The 18603-nt window shown below is 48.2% G+C and overlaps 1 protein-coding gene across 1 annotated transcript in view; it reads right to left on the minus strand.

The window, feature by feature from the left end:
- Positions 1–466: 466 nt before the first annotated feature.
- The window catches only part of Kif1c (kinesin family member 1C), a 29671-nt gene continuing 11534 nt past the window's right edge, over positions 467–18603 (minus strand). Inside the window, exons 17-23 of the mRNA XM_051180120.1 lie at positions 11556–11635; positions 10370–10464; positions 5933–6016; positions 5217–5403; positions 5024–5096; positions 3674–4288; positions 467–1783 (exon numbers count right to left, since the gene is read on the minus strand). Of these exons, the coding sequence (XP_051036077.1) occupies positions 1106–1783; positions 3674–4288; positions 5024–5096; positions 5217–5403; positions 5933–6016; positions 10370–10464; positions 11556–11635 (1812 nt within the window). The 3' untranslated portion in view covers positions 467–1105. The remainder of the gene's footprint in view (positions 1784–3673; positions 4289–5023; positions 5097–5216; positions 5404–5932; positions 6017–10369; positions 10465–11555; positions 11636–18603) is intronic.

Raw genomic sequence — 18603 nt, forward strand, 5'->3', positions numbered from 1 at the left:
GAGATGTGCCTACTTCTGCAGGGGTTAAAAGTGTGCACCACAAACCATGTTTGAGACTTATACTGCTATCCAGGAGGGTGAATGTGACCTGCAGAAAGACAGGTAACACAAGCACAATGCAAATACACAGTAGGTGCAGGAAACCGTATCAACATTCACCACCCAGAGAAAAGGAACACTTAGGTGACCTTTCAAGCCAGCAGTGAGTCAATGAGGTAGAATCCCAAATCCTCCACCTAGGCACAGACAGGCGAGAGAACCCCATCTCCCCTCACATCTATCCCTCCTTGTCACGGACACATAAAGCATACCACTTGAGTAAACGAAAATTTAAAAACAAGCTATGTACCCTGAAGAGAGGGAACAGGTTTGAACTCATGAAAACAGGGTGGCAGTCTTCTGTGTGCTCAGGATGGTGACAGCATGGAAACACAGACATAGAAATGACGTGAGACGACACACTTAGTAAAATGATTCATTTTACTCATACAACCTGTACCTCTACTAAAACCCAACCAGCCACAAGCTTCCTGTTTGCTATCCCTCATTACGAGGTCCCACATTCTCATGGGACTCCAGCCAAACCAGACAGGTCCCCTAAATATAGGAGGAGGCCTGGAGGGGAAGGGAATGACTTAGGATCCCACCACACCTCCCTGGAAACAGAAACCCACCACAGACAGACAGACAGACGGACAGACAAGAGCTGGGGAGGAGAACCCACCTCACTCTTAGTTCTCTCCCCTTTGCAACCACTCAAAAAGAAAGTCAAACACTGGCTATGCAAACCCAAGCCCACCCACCCACCCACCCACCCATAGCAGCGTTTGTGGGGACCTCCACCCCGCTTGCAACGGGTGGCCCCAAGGTGACTTCCTATGGCTCTTCCTTTACTTTGGTTTGCTCTTGGCCAACTCCACATCCTCTTCCTTCCCTCAGCCTCCAGCTCAGTTACTCTGCATCTTCTATCACCTACTCGGACCATCTCTCTCTTGCTCTCTGCTTTCTGGCCTCCCTGTCCTAGGGCTTCTTGGGGAAGCAGCATCTTGGGCACCTTCCTCCTAGTGAGAGCCCCACTAGGCCCTGTCTGCCCAGCACGTGGGACTCACACGGCTGCGCCACTCTCTTTGAGGTCAGGGGCTGAGCGCTGCCGTCTCATTCGTGGAGGGGTAGTATATGGTGGGTAGCGGGGCCCTGGCCGCTGGGCTGGGTAAGGTTGGGGCTGCTGGGGGTAATAGTTGTGCTTTTTGGACTGGAAGTGCTGGGGTTCTGGCTGTGTAGAACCCCCTCCCCGAGATCGGCTCCCTCCATCTAGGGAATTCCTGCGAGGACGGTGGGGCCTTCGGGGACTTGGAGGCCTACGGGCAGGAGGGGCTGGGGGTGCAGTAACTTCTTCAGGGGGTTGGGGAGCTGGGACCTCTCCACTCCCTACTCCCGGCCAGGACTCCCTATGCTGAGGGTTGCTCTTGAAGGGGAAGCGCAGCTTGCAGTCGTGGGGGGGCACAAAGCGGGCTGGAGGCCTGCGCAGTCCCCCACCCCGGCCCCCAGAGCCCTGCAGTCCCTGCAGCCGCAGCTGCTCCTGCTTGAGCCAGCGAAGGCGGCCACGACGGAAGGCAGGATCCTCTTCCATCAGCCTGGACACCCGTTCCCAGCTGGACAGGGGTGGTGAGGTGGGCCTGACAGCTGGTGAGTGGTCATTGGGCACTGCCTCCTCTACTGCCTCTGACCCTTCTGGTGGGCCCCAGGTGACCATACTTGATTCTTCGTTATCATCCTCAAGATCCTGGGAGAAGATGTAAGAGAAAAGAGAAGAGAGCACTGAGTCCCGAGGACATATGGGTTCAAGAAGGACATTAGAAGAACCTAGAGTGACTGGATGGGGTCTAGAGTACAGTTTGGAGACAATGAAGCTAGGACAATGGCCTACCCACTAAATGGATGAACTCAATCCTGTCTGCAACCTCTTAGCTGTGTGGTCTCTTTGCTAGTAACCCCTCTCTTCAGCAGCCCCACCTCTGTAAAGACACCAGTAATAATAGCACCTGCTACCAAGTGCTGGAAAAACTAGCTGAGCTCCACTTCAGATGGAGAACAGAATAAGGAAGGACACTGTGAATTCACTGAGAAGTCAGTACTTTCAGTCATAGGCCTGTAGGAAGTAAGAGGCAAGCTGTATGACTGCTGAAGGGAAACCAGCGAGGCAAGTGGACAAGCAGGTGTAAAGGCCTTAAGATATGAGCACGCCCAACAAGCTGGAGGGGCTGGAATGACGTAGGTGAGGGGACAGGCCTAGAAGCCACACTAGGGAGGAAGTCTTTGGTAACCTCAAGTCATAGCTACAATCATGTGTGGTGTCCCTTAGAAGGCACCTGGAACGAAACAGAACATGCTTGTGACATAACCTCAGTGTCTACCATATTACCAGGCATATGGCAAACACTCCAATGTCCAATGAATGCATGAAAGGAGGGAGAGATGACAGTATCGCCCTTCAGTCTCTACAGGAGCAGTCAGCGGGGGGCCAGTTATATGCACACATAAGAACAGGCTTCCAGTAGCTACTGTGTACCCTCCATTAGTGGCTCTCAAAGGTCACTGTAATTCAGAAACATCATGGGAGCTTCTTAGCTACAGATCACCAAAATACAATTTAGGTATTCAGGGTTGGTGGACGTCACAATCGGTCCTTTTGTTTGATATTTGAGTGGTAACTCAGGCTGGCCTTGAACCACTGATCCTCTTATGTCTGTCTCCTGAGTGCTGGGATTATAGGCATGTGCCAAGAATACATAATCAGAATCTGTACCATTTGTGCATTTGTGCAGGTGTATGCATATGTGTGCATGTATGAGTGTAGATGCAAGTGTGTGTGGACCAGAAGACAACCTCGGTATCCTCCTCAGGTGCATCTACCTTGTTTTTAGAGAAGGCTCCCTTACCGTCCTAGAACTCTCAAAGCAGACTAGGCAGATGGCCAACAAGCCCCAGGGATCCATGTCCACTCCAGCGGCAGGATTGTAAGTGTGCAGCACTATACCCAACTTCGTTTTTTTTTTTTTTTTTTTTTTTGAGAACTCTGTGTAGCTCTGGCTGTCCTGGAACTGACTCTGTAGATCAGGCTGGCCCCAAACTCACAGACATCCACCTACTTCTGCCTTTCAACTGTTGGGATTAAGAGTACGTGCCATCACTACCCAGCTACGTACCCAACTTGTTTATGTGGGTCCTGGGGATCAAACTCAGATCCTCATGTTTAGGAGACAAGCACTTAGCAATGGAGGCCTGTAGAATCTGCGTCATTTATTTATTTGCCTGTGTGAATGTTGCACCAAGTGTATAGTACCTACAGACCAGAAAAGAGCCCTGGAGTTCCAAACAACTATGAGCTGCCTGCCATGTAGGTGCTGGGACCTGAACTCTGGTCCTCCAAGTGAGCAGCTTAATGGCTGAGTCTTCTCTCCAGTTCATATAGAATCTATTTCTAGTATCATTCTGGAGATTGTGAAGCATGTGATTCATAAACTCTTATCAGAAAACAAAGCCTACTGAACTTCAGGAAGCCTTCTCAAAGACAGAAAAGGAAGTTGGCATGTGAGATGGAAGCTGCCGAATCCTAAAAGGCAAGCAAGAGCTGAAGGAGGGGAAGGAAGGAGTGGCCAGCAGGCTTTCCTACCTGGGTCAGTGGGATGACCCTCTCCATACGGAGCATCCTGTCCCGCAGGGCCTGCAGCTCCCGGTCCTTGCTGCTGTTCTGCAGCTTCACTTCCTGCAGAATTCCTGTCAGCTTGTCGATGTGAGCCCGGAGGTCTTCCACCTCTGCCCCCCGGGCTCCTTCCTCACCGCCACCGCCACCACCTCCACCTCCTTCCTCTTCACCCACAGTATCCCAGACATCCCTGGCCACAGCTCTCCAGGCATCACCAGGGCCCTCAGGCTTGCCATAGGTACGACACAGCTCCCTCATCTTGAGAGCAGCCAGGGCCTCAATTTCTGCTCGTCCATGGCGGAAGTCAGCCAGGGCCACCTCGTAGCATATCTCTTTGACTGCTTGCATCTTCAGGTCAGCCATGGTGGCCCATCGAGGGTCTTTGCCCTGCAGCCGCCGCCTCTGAGGAATCTGATAAACTCTGCGAGGGGCCCTGCGCTTGCCACTGCTGGGCAGCCCACAGCGCTTCACAATGGTCTGGACTGTGGTAGGAGGCAGCTGCTCCCGCAAGGAGGAAATCAGTCGCCAGCTCTCTTCACAAGAGCGCTTGTCAGAGTCTTCCCCACTGTCAGAGTCCGCATACTGGGGTGGGCCAGAGAGAAGAGAGGAAGAGGGCTAAGGACACCTTAGAGACCACCCTTGTACTAAAGGCATGGGAGATACCCCATTAGAATACCTGGACTCAAGACCCTTTCTACCTCTTAGTGCCCCTTGCAGGGATTGGTCTGGACAGCAAAGCTATGTCTGATGGATTAACCACTTACAACAGCAGCTGGCAAGTTTGAGTAATAGCAGCAGTTAATGGAGTCTGGGGCTTTGTGCATATATGGTCATGTGCCACTTAAATACAGAGTGTTCTGAGAAATGTGTCCTAAAGTGATCTTATCGTTGTGTGAGCATCACAGACTGCATGGACACAAATCAAGGCAGCTACATGTTATTTGCTGATATGATCTCATGGGACCACCCAGTAGATAGGGTCTGTCATTGACGGTACTGTCATTGTGCAGCAAATAACTATGTATCACTCCTATGATGAGGTTAAAGACTTTAAAGTTCACTTAAGGAACAATCTTACATAAATGGTGGCACTTGGAAGTAATCTGAAGGGGCCCAGGGTCACTGGAGTCTAGGGAGCTTTGTCAACTGGAATGTTAGTCCCCTGTGTACGGCAATGCTTTCTTCTAGTTCTCATTTCTCTCCTAACTTTTCCTCCTAGAGGCTACCTACGATAGTGAGAGCAAAGCTAGGAGGCTGAGAAGATGCCAGTCTCGCTGGTCCCTCTCCAGGCTCTGCCCGCCCTGCTGTGCCCCTCACCAGCCGCTGCTGCTCCAGCAGAAGGTCAGCCTCTTCCTTTTCTTTCCGATATTGATTCTCCAGGTCCTGCAGCCTGGGATCAGACAGGGAAGGAGAAGCTGTGAGGGTCTCTGGGGCTACCTCGGTGAGTATCACCAACAGCAGGATGCTGGGGTCCCATGGCTTAGAGAGACCCGTGGGGGACCCCCTTTACCTCTTCTCCATCTCCAGCTTGATATCTATGCCTTGCTGCTCCAGCAGCTCTTTCTGAGCAAAGTTCCAGTCCACAGGCTCAGAGGGAGGTCCTGGGGGTGGGGGCACCCCTCGTTCTCGTTCAAGCCTTGCTTGCTCCGGGTGATTGAAGCGGAAAACATGGTTCTTGCCCATTACAATCCTGTTTCCTGGAGATGGGAAGAGGGGTGAATAGACTTGCTCACCCACAGCAGCAAACCATCCCCAGGTCCAACCAAACACAGATTTTCCCCTTGATTCTAAGAAGCCTCACACCCTGTCTCCTACTATCCCCAAAGGTGGAAGCAGTCAGAGTCAACACACCATTGCTGACCCCATGTCTTCAGGGAAGCAAGAGAACCAAGACAACTCCCTTGGTCGGTCCTGCAGCTCCTTCCTATGGCTGTGCTTTTCCCATCTATCCCAAGGTCCTATGTGCCCAGAAAACCCTGCCCTAGCACTTTCTAGGAAGGCCATGCGCAGACCTGTACTCTCCAACAGAGTGTGTGTGTGTGTGTGTGGTACTGGGAACGAAACCCAGGGCCTTGCGCATGCTAGGCATAGGCAAGTGCTCTACCTCTGAGCTGTGTGTGTGTGTGTGTGTGTGTGGTACTGGGAACGAAACCCAGGGCCTTGCGCATGCTAGGCAAGCGCTCTACCTCTGAGCTATGTCCCCAGCCTCTGCGACGCGTCTTCTACCTGACTTCAGCACCAGCGGCTCCGTCACAAGCTTCCCATTGACATATGTCTCAGCTCCTTCACAAGGCTCCAATGTGACCATCACTGAGTGGAGCGGAAAGGAATGGGGAAGATTAGATTCTCAGAAAGCTGTATTATGGCCAGATCCCCAGCTCGCCTCACCCCCAAAGCACACATGCACCACCAGTTCCACCCCCGTACCTGCAGGGGTGCCACAGCCCCTCTGGTGGCAGGCAGCACAGGAAAAGAAGAGCAGAAGGAGGGTTAGAGACCCTACTATGACTCCCAGAAGCCTCTGCAGCGATTCCTACTGACCACCACCACGCTCCCTAACCACAGTTTAGAAACCGTCATTCTCAGAAGACTTCTTTAACGGCAATAGACAGGTCAGAGACCCCATCACTGCCTCCCATGTGTCCATTCCTACTTGCTTCATTAACGTTTTCCTTAGTCAGGATGGAAGCCTCCAGGAGGCACTCTGCCTGATGCAGCTTACAAATGGCTGCCATCTAGTCAGCCTTCTCAAGTCACAGCCAATACAGGGTAGAATAAAGTCTACCCAATTCTAGCCAAACATGGTGCCATACATCTGAGTCCCCATTACTTAGGAGGCTGAGGCTGAAGGACTGCTCAAAGTTTGAGATTAGCTAGCCTGAACTACTTAATGAGTTTGAGCTCAACCTGGGCTACATAGTAAGACCCTGCCTCAAAAATACAAAAACAAGCCAGGCAGTGGTGGCACTCACCTTTAATTCCAGTACTCAGGAAGCAGACATAGGCCAATCTCTGAGTTTGAGGCCAGCCTGGCCTATAGAGAGAGTTCTAAGAACCAGGACTACACAGAGAAACTGACTCAACAAACAAAAAAGTGGTATCTATTTTCACTGGAAGATCCACAAGTCCCCAAGAGCTGATGTCTGTGACTGTCAAGACAGAGACATTCAGCAAATTATCTAACTTTGAGGATTTTCTACAGATTGGGATAATGAAGTCTTTATTCACAGAGCAGTTGAAAATATAACAATCATAATATGCAAACATGACTTATTTATTTATTTTTTTTTTTTTTTTTGAGACAAGGTCTCTCTGTGTAACAGCCCTGGCTGTCCTGGAACTTGCATTGTAGTCCAGAGTGGCCTCAAACTCAGAGATCCACCTGCCTCTAGCCCCCAAGTGCTAGAATTAAAGCTGTGTGCCACCATGCTTAAGACTTTAACCATTTATTGACTGTGTGTGTGTGTGTGTGTGTGTGTATGAATTTAGAGCTCTACCACTGAGCTATATCCTCAGCCGAACTTTATTTTTTAAGACAGAGTCTCATAGGGTAGCCCTGGCTGTCCTGGAACTCACTATGTAGTGCAGGCTGACCTCAAACTCACAGAGATCCCTCTGCCTCCCAGTGATTAAAGGTGTATACCACCAAGTCTGGTTCTCAGCCCAAACTGTCTTTTTATTATTTACACTAAAATTAATTGAGAAACATGAAAACTAGGACGAATTATAGCATCAGACAGAGAAACAGGCTACTGGTCTACCACTGATGCAGAGGGAGGACTGGGGTAGCACAAAGCTTCAGGACAGAGGACAGGTAAGGTTCCAGTGAGGGTGGAAATTCCCAGCTGATGCACGACGGGTCACTTAGATGTCAATGGCCAGAGGGAGACACACACCTAAGGGCATCACTGCGTGTCTGGGGTTGGGGGCAGCCTATCTTACTTTAACTTATTTCCTACCAAGCTCCAAAACAAACCCTTAAGTTCCCAAACATTGTGTTCCTACTATATGTCAGGTAAAAAAGATAAAAACCCCAAATCCATGCTCTCATAGTCCTTAACCTGGCTGGTAAGGCAGATGGTGAATAGGATAATCTAAAGCCAGTGAGATGACTCACCAGGTACAGGCATTTGCTGCCACGCTTGACAACACAAGTTCAGTCCTCCCAGACCACATGGTAAAAGGAGAGAACACACACACACACACACACACACACACACACACAAGCATGTAAATGTAAACATGTTACATTTACATAACAATATTTAAACAATATGATTCCAACAATTCTTTTTTGGAGAGTGGGTGGCTCAAGACAGTTTCTCTGTGTAGCCCTGGCTGTCCTGGTACTTGCTCTGTAGACCAGGCTGGCCTTGAACCCAAAAGTTCCACCTGCCTCTGCCCCCTGAATGCTGGGATTAAAGGTGTACACTACCACTGCCTGGCAATTCTAACAATTTTTTTAAAATGTATTTATTTTTATTTTATGTGCATTGGTGTTTTACCATGGGTGTCAGGTCCCCTGGAACTGGAATTACAGACAGTTTTGAGCTGCCATGTTGTTGCCACCACCCTCAGCTGTGTGCAATACTGAAGCTCAAACTCATCGTTTCATACACAGCACTCTACTACCTCAGCTACATTCACAGCCCTCTTCTCCCCGTTCCTGAACACACAGGAATTCAGCAGCTAAGGGCACAGCCCCTGAAACCATAAATCTGTGCTGGGATCCAATTCTGCTGTTTCCTAGGGCAAATTTCCTAACCCGCATGCCTGTGCTATGGCACATGTGAACTAAGCGAGACAATGCAAAGAGAAAAATAGTCAGAAAATAACTACTACTGAATGCCCTGATGCCTGTGTCTTCTCTGTCTGTTTCTGGTCAGATGAACTAGCCCTTCACAGCCTACCTCTAGGGAACAGAAACATTTGGCCAGTTTTTCATTGTGATTTATGTAACAGTCTTGTACATGTTATGTCTGTTGCCTCCTCTGCCACATTATGCACTCCTGGAAAATGGGCTTGCCCCATAAGGCCTCACATACTTTAAGATCTCCCTTCCCAAGCCTATGGCTCAAGATAACCACAGAACAGGAACTTGGCAATAATTCGCCGATCTGAACTGATTCAACAGCTTTCAGCCCCAAACGCAGGAAGCACTTGTTCACCACTGGGGACATGAACTAGACCAGAATAACTGCGTCAATCTGCTGACCCCGAACTGAACTGAAATCAAATGTCTTAAACCTGAGCTGTATGCCACATGACAGCCTTCTTTTCCTCCTCCTCCTCTACCACAGCCTCTACACACTCCTAGGTTAGCACCAAGCTCCTGGGCTCCTGCGAGCCTCCTGCCTTTGCCTCATGTAGTTGTGACTCCAGGCAAGCGCACATGGTTGCCTTATTCTTAGTGCCTCCTACACAAGCATAGACCTGACTTTTGTATCCCTAGCACCTACATAAGAGCTGGCTGTGGAGATGTCACCAGAGCGCTGGGGGAAGGGCAGAAGGTGGCTCTTTGCAGTCCACTGGCCACCTAGTTTAGCTACATCAGTGAGCTTTTAGTTTCGCTGAGAGACCCTATCTCAAAAAAAGGTGGAAAAATGACTAAGGAGGTCAGCTAACGCTAACCTCTGTCTTCAACACAAACACACCACACTCGCATATGAACACTCCCACACACATACCCACACAAACACACACGCACCACACTTACACATAAAAAATGCTGAAAGCCAGTTATGGAGCCAGGTATGGAGTCTTTAGGAGTCTGAGGGAATAGGGTTAAGAGTCTGAGGTCAATCTGGCCTGCACAGAGAACCCAAAGCAAACAGAAAATGCACTGGGGATAAGAACTCACTGGTAGTGCACAGGGCTCAGGGCTTTGCCCAGCAGGCACAGCTGAAGCCCCAGGTTCAGTCTCTAATAGCATAAAACAAACCCTCTAAACCGTACACTTTGTTACTATGCAAACACACTGTCACCCTCAGAACCTGAAATTCTTTATTTGGTTGTTTCTTTATCTTTTTTTTTTTTTTTTTTTTTTTAGCTCTGACCTTCTTGGGACTTGCTATGTAGATATGGCTGGCCTTGAACTCAGAGATTCTCCTACTTCTGTTTCCCAAAATGCTGGGATTAAAGGCATGTAACACCACGCCTGACTAGAGCCTGGGATTCTTAAAAGCTTTACAGTTATAATAAGGGCTAAAGTTCCCGAAAGCTTTGGAACCACAGAGACACTTAGGTCCTTTAGTTCTCAGGAACCTTTATCAACATAGCCAGCTGCATCAACCCATTTATCAGAGACAAATTCAGATTTCCCACTGAAACACGTATAGGTTTCAAACACACTAACCACTGTGCTCTCTAAGGAAAAAGAAAAAAAATCAAGGAAGGCAGTATGTCTACTCCCTCACCACCCCGCTCCCTCTCTGGTGTTCAGCAATGTGTGACTGTGTCTCAAGACTCCAGTTGCCCTGTAGCCAAGCACAGAGCCAGCCCTCCACCCGCACACTGCTTACCCAAGAGCTCAGAGCTTCAGAGGAAGAGGCTGCACCCCTCCTTTTATGGCTCACTTCCCAGTACCAGGCTTAGGACTCCGTGTGTGTGACACAAGACCCCCTCTCTACGATAGCCACTCCACTCTCCCGTCCCAGCCATTACCTTCTCCATCAGGCTGCGGGATGCTGCGGAAGAGACAGTGTTGCTCCCGGATGAACTGTCCAGTCAACTTGATGTCCACATCCACCTGGCCAACCCTGGGGCAGCAAGGGCAAACATTTTCTAAGCATGCTCAGTATTTTTGCCAAGTGCCTCCTGAGCACTGCCAGCTCATCCAACTCCATGAGTCAAGTGTCATTCTCATTTCATACACAAGGAAGCTGGGGTTCAGGGAGGGGAACTTGCCAAGATCATGCAGCTAAGCAATAGTGAAGCTTGGATTTGAGCCCAGGCACCCCTGATCTTTAAGACCATATCCTACATCCGCACATTATGCAGCAAAGGGGGGTGCCAGCCTGGTGTGGATGGGCATCCTCATACCTTTAACTATAGAAGGTTTAGAGCCTTGGGGTTTGGTTAGCAACAGCTATTCAGACCACCTGGCCCAACCCTACAGCCTACAATGTGGGCACTGGCCCTCAATAGCATGGGGCCAGGCAAGGTTTCTTTTTCCCTCCCCCCCAGGGCCTCAGCAATGGTGTTAGGAATGGTGTTAGGAGCTAAGGAAGCAGTATCCATTGTTTCCCAACAGTTCTTCTGCTCCAGTAAACATTCCCACAGGAGCCATCCCCACGATGGTGCCAAGAAGCACCAGCCCTTCACCAAATGAAGACTGGTTGCTGATCAGGGGGCCTCGACAGCTTGTCAAGATGGGAAAGTAGTTAGATGTGCACACCTATGATCTCAGTATCTGGGAGTTTGAGACATGAGGATTTCTAAATTGAGGTTAGCCTGGGCCACAGAAGGGGGAGTGGAGTGGAGAGATGGCTCAGTAGTTAAGAAAGAACCTGTACTGCCCTTACAGAGGACCTAAGTTTGGTTCCCAGTACCCATGTCAGGCAGCTCACAACCACTGGAAACTCCAGCTCCAGGAGAGCCAACACCCTCTTTTGGTCTCTGTGAGCACACCTGCACACGTGTGGCATTCACTGACACAGACACACACACATAAATAAAAATAAAATCTTTGAAAAGAAAGCTGAAAGAGCAAACAGAGGCAGCTGTCCACAGGCGCAGAGTATCTCCAGGGGCCACCAGACAAAGAGAGTCACAATAACCAATATGTCCGTCCTGCAGTCACACCCTTCTGAAAGGGGAGGCCACCCCGAAGACTACTAAGTGTATTTACCTCGTGACACCATCTTTGATGTGGTAAAGAAGACACTCAGACATCAAGGGGTCCTCATTCAGATTTACCAGGTGGGGAGTCTGTGGGTAAAGAGGGAGAGGTGGTCAGGGCTGAAGGGTCATAATATCCAATGAGAGTGGCCACAGAGAAGAAGGGAACGGAGGAGCAGGAGAAGATATCTCTCTGGTTTTGGTACTGCCCGCTGCTCATCCTGCTCTCACTGTATGGGAGCTGTCCGCCCTCCATCCTGCCCTGAGGAGCATCTCTGGTTCCCAACTCTCACACAAGCATCTTCTCACAACCAGGCTACAAAAGTATCCTGACCACCTACCCCACCCTCCAGGCGCTAACCCTTCCTGAAGCCTGTCTCTTTGTGGGTACCTCAGCACTGCAGACTCGCTGACTAAAAGCCTTGGATTTCACCTACACCACCACACCATTCTTTGTGCCCTTTCTATTCCCCAAGTCTCATCACTTCTTACCACAAAATCTACCTTGCAACTTCCAGAGAGTAAGAGAAGGGGCTAGGCCAGGAGACTGGTACACCCCATCTTTTAAAATTACCTTTAATAATTTAAAAACCAAGTGTCTGGAGAAATGGCTCAGTGGTTAAGAGCACTGACCGCTCTACCAGAGGACCAGGGTTCAATTCCCAGCACCCACATGGCTGCTCATAGCTAGTTGTCTGTAACCCCAAGATCTGAAATCCTCACACAGATATACATGCAGGCAAAACACCAATGCATGTAAAACAGGATTAAAAAAAAAAAGCCAAGAGTCATTTTCCATTATAAAATCAAGAGTTGAGCCATGGGCCTGGCAGTGGTGGCACATGCCTTTAATCCCAGCACTCTAGAAGCAGAGGCAAAAGGGTTACAAGTTCCAGGACAGACTGGGGTACATGGCATGGCCCTGTCTATAAACAATGAAAACATGTTTCTTGCAGCAGCACACTCTTCATCTTCCCTAGCCACGTCCCTTCCTTGGGCCTACTCACCTAAGGCCAGGATCACTTACTCCTACACCTGTCCCTGCCCCCAGCTTCCCAGACCAAAACCACCCAGCAGTTTCTAGGCCTCTGGCTATCTCAGTGTAAAACTGACCTTAAACATCATTATGCTGCTTCATGCTGGAGATGCAACCCACTGCCTGCATCCACAGCACCCGATTGTGTCTTTCTTACATCACCCCTGCCCTACCCAAGCATGTACCTCTGGGCAGTACACTGAACTTGTTCCCTCCATACTCTTCTATGCCACATGCTGCCAGTCCAATAAAAGACCCTTCTGTATAGTTGATGCTGGGGCCCACACCCCCTGCACCAGCCCTCTTCAGGCTTCTTGCAGCCTCCCATCCACACTACTGGAGGGCCATGCCATTGTTTTCCCAGAGACCTCCCAGCTGACAGTCCCATCTGACTTGAGCTCTGCTTTACATTCTGGTTTCCCTGGGCCTCCTCCATATCAGAGTACCATCCCACACGTGCAAGCCTCTTTTTAGGGTCTGTTCCCCAAGTCTACGCTCCTGCCCAGTGTACCGCTGAACACTCCAGACACAGGCCTTCTGCATCCTTGACTGCTGAGGAAGCTGCTATCCCTGCCAGGTTCCATTCCCCAGCACAGCCTGTTTACCACCTCCACCCACACTCTCACCAGCCAGAATCATTTACTACATGTCCTTCTGGGTCTGTCTCAAATGCCACTTCCATGAAGCTCTCCTAAGCCCTCCAGCCAAGGAAGCCTCCATTCTACAAGCTTTCTAACTCACCTCAGGGAGGTTCTGGGTGGGACACGGATGAGTCAGATATACTCATGGTTGGCTGTCCTGTCAGGAAGTCAGAGCCAACTTGGGGAGGCAAGACTTGGTGTGGGAATACCACTCATTACAAATAGGAAAATGACCTAGGGATGGGCACGTCTTTAATCCCAGCACTCGGGAGAAAGATGCAAGAGGATCTCTGAGCTGGAGGCCAGCCTGGTCTACATAGCCTCCTAAAGCTACATAGGGAGGCCCTGTCTCAATAAATAAATAAATGGGTAGGGGGTGAGTAACTCGTAGAGACTGCTGACTCTCTCACACCCCTGCCTTGGTTATCTGCTCACTGATTTGTTCCCAAGGAGCTGACTGTTGGCACTGTTCTGCAGCAACTCACATGCAAAGAGGAACAAAGGGCAACTAGGGGAGCTCCCAGCTTTGGAGAACTTTGTGGGAAAGGCAGCATGGGTGGGTCTTGGGCAACAAGGCACTGACATGTAGAAAGAAAAAGCTCCAGAAGGAAACAGTCTGGCAGAAAAAAGGAGGCCAAAAAGCACAGGGCACAGAAGGGAAACAGTTAAGAGTAGTGGCCCAAGATCTCTGTGGGACCCACTCAGCGGTGTGAGCCCAGGATTGCCTCCAGAATACCTGGCTGCTTCTCCCTAGGCGTCTCACAACTGCTGTTGCCAAAACTGCCTCAAGGGACACTCACATCTCCTTCCTACATTGCAGTGTTGGACCTGTCCTGGAACTGGCAAACACTGATGGGCCCTGGAAGCAGAAAGTGATCTATCCCTAGGGAGAGGGGACATGATTTGGGGCAGTGCTTTTCAATTTCTGCTCAGCCCAGGAACTCTTTGTTCAAATGAAACCTTATCTAGAAGCCTAGGATATCAAGCAGATAAGCAAGGAGCCAATCAGTGCCAGCTGAGGTAGGGAGGTCCCACCTCTCCCGCTTCCCAGGACATTAGCCCTTGAGAAGGAAGCTCAGATTTGAACAATCACTGATTTAGGAAGCCCTTGGGCCTAGTAACAGGGGTCCCAGAAAGAGGAGGCTTTCCCTAACAGTCTTTACTCCATCCAGGACAAACTGCAGTTTTCACCAACTCTCTACCTAACCAACCATTCCTATGTTATAGCCAGCCCTACCAAACCCGTTCTGCCAGTAAGTCTCACAGCTCTTTTAAATGTCTGAGAAATGTCCATCACGCACCTTAGGACAGCACAAGCAAACTATCCCAAGACACTTGTTCACCAACCACACTGGCAAAGTCTGAGCCACAGAGGGTATTGAAAAGCAAGGGGGAGCCGGGCGGTGGTGGCACACGCCTTTAATCCCAGCACTCGTGAGACAGAGGCAGGTGGATCTCTGTGAGTTTGGGTCTACCAGAGCTAGTTCCAGGACAGCCTCCAAAGCCACAGAGAAGCCCTGTCTGGGAAAAAGAAAAAAGAAAAGAAAAGCATAAGGGAAGCCAGGCATGGTGGCACATGGCTATATCTGTCACACTTGGGAGGTGGAAGCTGAAGGATGGATCAGGCATTGAAGCCAACAATAAAATAACTACATAGTGAGTTCAAGATCAACCTGGGCTATAGCAAGTTCAAGGGCGGCTATGAAACACAGCTCAAAAAAAGAAAGAAAAAACCTTAAACCAACAACAGCAAGAAGCAAGGGTGGGAGAGAGTAGTGAAGGGAAATGGGTCCTCTGGCAGGTTGCTCTTGGGAGTATGAATTGGCCTGGCGCCAATCTTCAGAGGGCAACCTCAGCGATATAGATCAAAATGTTATTTTTATCTACATGCTTATTAATTAATTAATCAATCATGTGAGAGTGCACTAACACCTCAGTGCTCACGTGAAGGTCAGAGTCAGTTCTCTCCTTTGTGGGTCACAGGCTCAGGTCCTCAGGCTTGGTGGCAAGTGCCTTTACCTGCTAAGACACCTAGCCACTGCTGGGTGTGGTAGCTAATGTCTGTAATTCCAGAACGTGGGAAACTAAGGAAGGAGGACTATTGTCTTGAAGCAGCCTGGACCACATGGTGACATCCAGGCAAGCCTGAGCTATAGTATAACTGAGTCTCTATCTCAAAAATGTCTAATATAAATACCTGAAATACATCTAAAACTAAGCACATGGAGGAACTAAAGAATTAAAAAAAAAAAAAAAAGACAAAGGTGTAGTGAGATGTTTACTCTGTCCATATCTGTTGCACTGACCATGCATGCCCTTTGGGGGTGGGGACAGGTTCGGACATGATCTGGGGAAACTAGGTCTGGGGTAGGGAACCCTGGAGCTCTCTGACTTCATGGACAGAGACAGAGGGCATCTGGAGGCATCATTGGGACTGGAACCTGCTGGCATTCATCTGTCTCTGTTGTAAGCTATTCCTCCCTGAATAAACATCTAACAATGCCCCTTCTCCCTACTCTTGGCTTTTAGGGATAATATTCATCTGCATAGGGTTGGTTTTAGTTACTTAGGGCTGGGTATGGAAGGTGATACTCAGACTCAGGTATAGGATTGTTTAGATGGGATATAGGTAGATTAGCTTATCTTCTTGTGAATTATCTTAGTAATTATTAGTTATATACAACTTACATTGTTATAGATTCTTATATGTGGTAACCTATGTAAAATTACCTTCTTGGATGATTTGCATATTATATTTTGTCATATTGTGTAAAATCTTTCCATTTATGATGTCCTGTGCACAACATCCTTACCATATTCTATGTATGTATACTTTTACTTGTGTTCAAGACATTTTGTATACTGATACAATTTAGGATATTTTTTACTATGCTGCATGCTTTATACAGTTCTACCTCTGGTCAAGACATTTCTACTGTTTTAGAGATTTACATGTATATATACATACATAGCTATGTTGCTAAAGTAATTGTTCCTGCTTTACTCATAGAAGTTTCAACCAGTTTTATAGCTAGGTTCCTGAGTATTACAGATTATCTTCACTCATGTTTCTTATACCCATGAGATTAGTCAAACATAGATGCTCAATCTTCAAATGCTTCATAGACCTGCATAACATGGCATTTAAATGTTTTAATATTAGTACTCCGATAACATGAGACACTGCTGCTCCTGTCAGCACCGCGCATTTCCTGAAAATGTGTTGGGCACTGTTGTCGCTCCTTCTGGAGTCCAGCTATGGCCTCTTGGGCAAAAAACTGCCCCCACCTTGACCACTGACTTTAGACATGCTGTCCTGTGTGCTTGCAGGAGACAAAACATAGAAGACTGCTGAACCTTGCCAAGTCAGGGTTAAACAGCCTTTCTACCTCCCTGCTTCTGTAGTATTATGTCAGATACCCTAGGCCTTAGCCAAAACTGGTTGCACCAACGTTGCTGTGAGACTTTGTGTGACTGTCCAGGTAGCCTTCATTTCTGTCCTTGCTGCAGCATTTGGAAACTGCCCATCCGCACTTCCTGCCTACCCCTAGTATTGTTATCTTCCTTCTCAGGTCTTTGATGAGGTTGAAGATTAGACTATCACAATTATTATTCTCTCTTCCTAGATAGAAATATTAGGCACTAGACTTAAGCTTTCCAGCTTAGGACAACTCTATTATAATCTCTGTTATGCCTTCACCCTAGGACTAGATATATAGGTCTTAAGTTTATATGTTCATGATTTTCCTTTTCTTAGAGCAAACTTGTTATTCACTGTTTTTATATATAGTTTTGTATCAAGCCTAAATCTTTTCTTTAGACTAAAAAGGGAATTGTAGTGAGATATTCACTGTTTGCACCTGTTGAACTGACCAAGCCCATTGGGGGTGGGGACAGGTGTGGCCATGACCTGGGGGCCATGAACTAGGTGAGCTCTCTCTCACTTCCTGGACAGAGACAGAGGGCATCCAGAGGCATCCTTAGGACTGGAACCTACTGGTGTTCATCTGTCTCTGTTGTAAGCTATTTCTTCTTGAATAACACCTATCCAGCCTATCTATCTGTTTTCCCTGATCCTTATTTTTCCTTGATACAAAGGCCAGTCTGAACCGCTTAGGGATTCTGAGATAAGGAAATAAAATTAGAAGAGACAGGGTGGGAAGGACACCGCTTGGTCAGTAAACTGCTTGACTTGCAAGCATGAAGAACTGAGCTTGGATCTCCAACCATCATGTAAAACCAGGGGCAGCAGTGTGTGCCTGTAATGCCAGCACTTTGTTGAAGTACAGTCAGGTGGATCCTTAAGGTGCCTGGCCAACCAGTTAAAATAATTAGTGAGCTCCACATTTACCCAGAAGCCCTGTCTCAAAAATATAAGGTGGAGAAGCGATTGAGGTACTTGCATGCGTGCATGTACATGTACACACATACACACACACACACACACACACACATTAAGGTCATGGGTTCAATCTCCAGCACTGTTAAAAAAAATGAATAAATAAAAATAAAATAGCCAGGCCAGTGGCACACATTTTTAATCCCAGTATTCAGGAGACAAAGACAGGTGGATTTCTGTGAATCCAAAGCCAGCCTAGTCTACATTAAGATTCAGGCTAGGCAGAGCAACACAGAGACCACGCCTTTAAAAAATAAAAATAAAAATAAAGAGCCACCATTTTACTCTAAATACCTACTTCCAAGAGTCTATTCTTATAGATAACAATCTTTTGTTTGGGGGACAAGGAAGGGGATAGGTCTATGTAGCCCTAGCTGACCTGAAACTCCTGATGATTCTCCTGCCTAGACCTCTGAGTGTTGAGAGTATAGGCAGGTAGCACCATGCCCAGCTTTTAACACCTATCTGTAAGATTACAGTATCAGAGGATGTGAAAAACTTAAATTCCTACCAGTAGGAAGTTTACTTAAATAAATCGTCCTCATCCAACAGAGTATTCTGGCTCCAGGAAATAAAGCAAGTACCCTTTAAAACAGAAAGGTATGCAAACACGAAGGTTCAAAGAATGAAGCCACGGCCAGTAAGAGGCTCGGTGGGTAAAGCTGCTTGCTGTCTAAGTCTGGCAACCTAAGTTCAAACTCCTGGGTATGTTGGTTAGTTTTAACTGTCAGCTTGGCACACCCAGAGTCACCTAAGAAAAGTCTGAATGAGGAATTTTCTGGCTCAGACTCTTGTCTCTTGATTATTAATGAACTAGGAAGTTCTGGCTCATGGTGGCAGCCTTCTCGAGGCAGCAGATCCTGAATTATAAGACAAGAGAAAGCTGGAGGCAAGCAACATCACAAGCTATGGGTACACTCGCTGCCTCTCTGCTCCTCGCTGTGGATGTGATGTGAGCAGTGTGGGTTCCTACTTGACTTGC

Source organism: Phodopus roborovskii, unplaced genomic scaffold (genome assembly GCF_943737965.1).
Source record: "Phodopus roborovskii unplaced genomic scaffold, PHOROB, whole genome shotgun sequence".
Taxonomy (NCBI): domain Eukaryota; kingdom Metazoa; phylum Chordata; class Mammalia; order Rodentia; family Cricetidae; genus Phodopus; species Phodopus roborovskii.